Source organism: Amphimedon queenslandica, unplaced genomic scaffold (assembly GCF_000090795.2).
Source record: "Amphimedon queenslandica unplaced genomic scaffold, v1.1 AMPQUscaffold_12434, whole genome shotgun sequence".
NCBI classification, from domain to species: domain Eukaryota; kingdom Metazoa; phylum Porifera; class Demospongiae; order Haplosclerida; family Niphatidae; genus Amphimedon; species Amphimedon queenslandica.
In genome coordinates this window covers 1-4,213 of record NW_003547329.1, presented here as the reverse complement: position 1 = coordinate 4,213, position 4,213 = coordinate 1, and the positions used below count along the sequence as shown (strand labels likewise).

The 4,213-nt window shown below is 34.7% G+C and overlaps 1 protein-coding gene across 2 annotated transcripts; it reads right to left on the bottom strand.

The window, feature by feature from the left end:
• Positions 1 to 602: 602 nt before the first annotated feature.
• On the bottom strand, positions 603 to 2,811 carry LOC105314857 (heat shock 70 kDa protein 12A-like). Of its 2 annotated transcripts, XM_020004052.1 has the most exons (4): positions 2,344 to 2,811; positions 2,074 to 2,286; positions 1,585 to 2,029; positions 603 to 1,542 (listed from the first exon to the last, which is right to left on the bottom strand). In XM_020004052.1, exons 1-4 carry the CDS (start codon positions 2,665 to 2,667, stop codon positions 734 to 736), a joined length of 1,791 nt encoding a protein of 596 aa, XP_019859611.1. In that variant the 5' UTR covers positions 2,668 to 2,811; the 3' UTR covers positions 603 to 733. The 2 variants fall into 2 exon arrangements, with proteins under 2 accessions (XP_019859611.1, XP_019859610.1); XM_020004051.1 differs by having other exon boundaries at positions 603 to 2,029; positions 2,344 to 2,810.
• Between the last annotated feature and the right edge of the window lie 1,402 nt (positions 2,812 to 4,213).

Here is a 4,213-nt window from a genome sequence, read left to right as displayed (position 1 = left end):
CTTTAACTTAAGTAAGACACACTTTTCAAGTTTTGTGATGCAAGAATATATTGCAGTTTGGTAACCAATAGCTACTGTAACTGCCAATGCTGATCCTGACTTTGACTATATACCATAGACTATTGTACAAATGGTAACAAACCAGATAAGCTTCAGGTGTTTAGTGTCACTGGATATACTGTATGCTAGTTTTTGCAAATCTTGCATTTCTAAGATTTTATGGAAGTAGTTTTTATGAATAACTTGAAGACTGCACCAAGTGGCAATGGAGATGCAGAATTTAATGGTAGAAAATTTTTGCGACAGAGCAAGAAATGCAAAATTTGCAGAAATATTTCACTCAAAAATAAACCAATATATGGTATATGTGTGGCTGTTAGTTGATTAGAGGCATATTGGTTTATCCACCACTTCAATTTATCCAGTGATTCTCAACATCTGTACTTTATCTATTTACTGGTGAAGAAAAAATTCGGTGAATTTAGTGCAGTGATGAACATTCAGTCACCAAAATTTTACCCTAAAAAATTGCATCAGCAGTGGGGTAGTGGGTGGGGCTTATTGAATATTCATTGTATCAATGTACATGACAATATTCAAAAATAAGAGTAGAAACATTGTGTGCATGTAAAGAAGTGCATCCAATATTTTGGAGAACTAATAAAATACTAAAACCACTGCATATATTAGTAAGTAAATCCTTCCAAACTACTATTGCTATTCATTATTGTTGTTAGTCGTGTTTTGATAGAAAGTCACAAACTGTTTTCACTTCTTCTCCAGTGATACTATACTGAGCTCTTGCTTGTATCTCTGTACCACTGAAATCAATAAACACGTCTATATCTCTCTCATCTCTTGGTACATTATCAGGATTAGGAACATCAAGTATTAGCTGGCCAATCTCACGTACTTTTAGTTTACCTTTTTTATCTACTACATACTGGACTCCATCAACTGAGGTGCAGTATACAGAAATACTAACTTGAGTGTAGCTTTGAGAACGAGGTATTAGTGTAGTTTTATATTCTTCATCCTTTATCTCTTCTCCTTTGAGTACAAATACATCAAAGACATTGTTACAACGTTGGTCACCTTCTTCATTTACAGACTTGTAGTGTTCATCATGTATTGATGGGTCAAATGCAAGCCCACATCCTATTCCACAGGTAGCATCAGCAACACGTGATTGGATTATGTTAGGATCCTTCCTCCATATTACTGCTCCTGATACAACAGCAAGATCTGGTTGTACAGGACACGCTATATTATCATAAAGCATGCCACAATGCTCAGAAATAGCTTCTTCTATCTTTTGACTAACAAACCTACACCCTCCAAACCCTCCTACCAGATAAACTGTATCGATTCCATTTTTTAACTCATCAAATGCTCCCCTCACACACTTTATAATCTTATCAACTGTGGATTTGAATACCTTCTCTTCTAACTGACTGTAGTTTATTTCTAACGAACCATCTCCAGGATCATAGTGCATGTTCATCTTCCTTACTTCACCTAGTTTATCATTACCATAGAATCCTACAAAAGCTGGAGGTAAGGTTAGTACCATTTCAGTAGTACCCTCAGTTGTGTCACCAAATGTTTTTTTCTGTTCTTCAAACTCTCCATAGAAAAATTTATTTAGACCAACTTTAGCACGAGTTGGCTCTGAAGATAAGAAAGACTGGAAATCTTTATCTTTTAATATTTCTTGTAATAACTCTGACAGTGCTTCATTGACAGTAGTACCTCCCCAGGTGTTCCCCATTGGTGGTAGTACTACACTAATTCTCCCATTACTCTTATCATGTACAGTAATATCAACTGTACCTCCTCCTATATCAACTACCATATATCTTTCTGGAGGTGTTCCTGATACTTCTGACTGATGCTGTGCAGCTATAGCAGCTACTTCTGGTTCTAGAGCTAATGATAGCTTCTCAGGATTAACCTCCTCTGGACGTGGTAAAGGAGAACCAACTGGAGTGAATCTTGTTATACCAGGAGCATCAGAAGTGAGACCAGCCTATCATATTAACATAATGAAATACAAAGCATGTATTAGGTTACCATATAAGCAGCTTCTCTCATCATTCTTCTTGCTCTTGCTTTCCATATAGCAGGAACAGTAATGACCCAATCAAAATCACTTGACTTGTAGTTTCTCTTCAGTTGATCAGTGAGTAGCTTCTCTTTGAGGTGTGTTAGTATAAAAGCTATAACTTCAATGAGATAATAAGAACCACCAGTGAATGAAGGGACTTGAGTATTACGATCCAATGACTAATAATTACAAAAATTGATAGAAGTACATTTACTGCTAAATCTTTCCCAACTCACTGTATCTCTCTCCAGTAAGGTCTTTATTCGCTCAAAATAAATGACATTCTGAGTTTCTTTTTTTGTGCTGTAAATGCTCTGTGCTTTGTACCCAACTCCAATTACTTTACATTGTTCCTGGTCCTTCAGTATTAGTATAGCATTAGGTACCCTCTCATAAGTACTGTGTAGTGGTACTAGTTTGATCTGTCCATCAGTTGGAGTGGTGTATGCTACTGATAGTGATGAGGTACCAAAGTCAATAGCTGCTATACAACTGCTCCCTTGTAGTACTGGAGTGACTCTATCTATCTTGTCAGCTCTTGCTAGTGGTGACAAAGCCATGATCAGTATAGGAGAGAAGTAACCTGTAGCTATAGCTACTGTTGAGTGGACCACACACCTACACTGTATACAGTGACTGCTTTGAAGTTACATGTATGTTTGTCAGTGGTGTGATTCTATAAGTAGATTCATTTAAAGTGACATCAAATAATAATGCCATTCATTAGCAGTACTGACATACTTCACTTTCTTTATCAATAATCATTGATTGACACTTCCTCTTGTTAAGAATATGATTGTAGTTGTTGCATTAGTCTACAGCTAGTACTACATTATAATACACTACCATGCAGAGTTTTAACTGGCCAATCAGATTACTGTAGCTAACATTTGAAAATAATTCAAAAGCCTTCAGGGACATATTAAGTAACCTCCTGGTAAATGTCCTTAGTGAAACTGTCCACTTATCGTTGATCTTAATCCTTAATTACTTGTTAAATTTAAGTTATATTTTTGTCAACTGTGGTCTTATTATCAGCAGCTGGTAGTTGTTAATGTACATAATTATTTAGACAGGTACACTGTATTGTTGATACAGCTGAAATAATGTAATTTTGAATTATGTAGCATTTTATGTTCTTGTTAACATTTATTCAAAAGAAATGGATAATATTATTATTATTATTTATTATTATTATTATTATTATTGATTAGGTTTTCTCGTGAGGAGCCCTTCACTGCTATTAATGTTGACATCAGGTTACATCATAACCTGTTTGAGTCTCTTGATTCATATGTGAAAGGTGACCTACTGGAGGGAGCTAATGCTTACCGGTGTGAGATATGTAACAAAGAGGTCAGTATAGTTATTAATAATAGTTATATTGGTAGTTATTGATAGTTATGAATGGTTATTAATAGTTATTAATGGTTATTAATAGGTTGATACTGTTAAGAGGATGTGTATCAATAAGTTACCTCAAGTACTGGTCATTCAACTGAAGAGATTTGACTATGACTGGGAGAGGTATAGCAATAGTACATCTATATAATGTATACTGTATTGTCTTATTTATGTCATTATTTATTGATTTATTTTCCTTTCTTCCTAATAGAGAGATGGCTATTAAGTTCAATGATTATTTTGAGTTTCCAAAAGAGTTTGACCTATCACCGTACACTGCAGCAGGACTGGCTGAAATAGAAGGTACTGAATACACATTAACATACCTAATAATAATAATACACATATACACTTAATAATAATACACATATACACTTAATAATAATACACATATACATGTACATACAAGCAATGAAACCGCATCTATCTCTCTCCTGTTAATTATACATGTGTATGTACTCATGTTTATGCTGTACATATTAAAAAGTTATAACTCATCCAGTGACACTGAGGCCAGTTTATGTTTATTTACATTCATTTTAAAGAAAACAGCAAATCGTACACACAATCCAACCCTTCATTAAAACCCTAACATAAATACATGTATGTACATGTACATTTATATATCCTCATGTATCCTCTATACAACCTTACCCCTCTACAGGTGAGAGGATACCATTCACTACCACCAACACTGACACT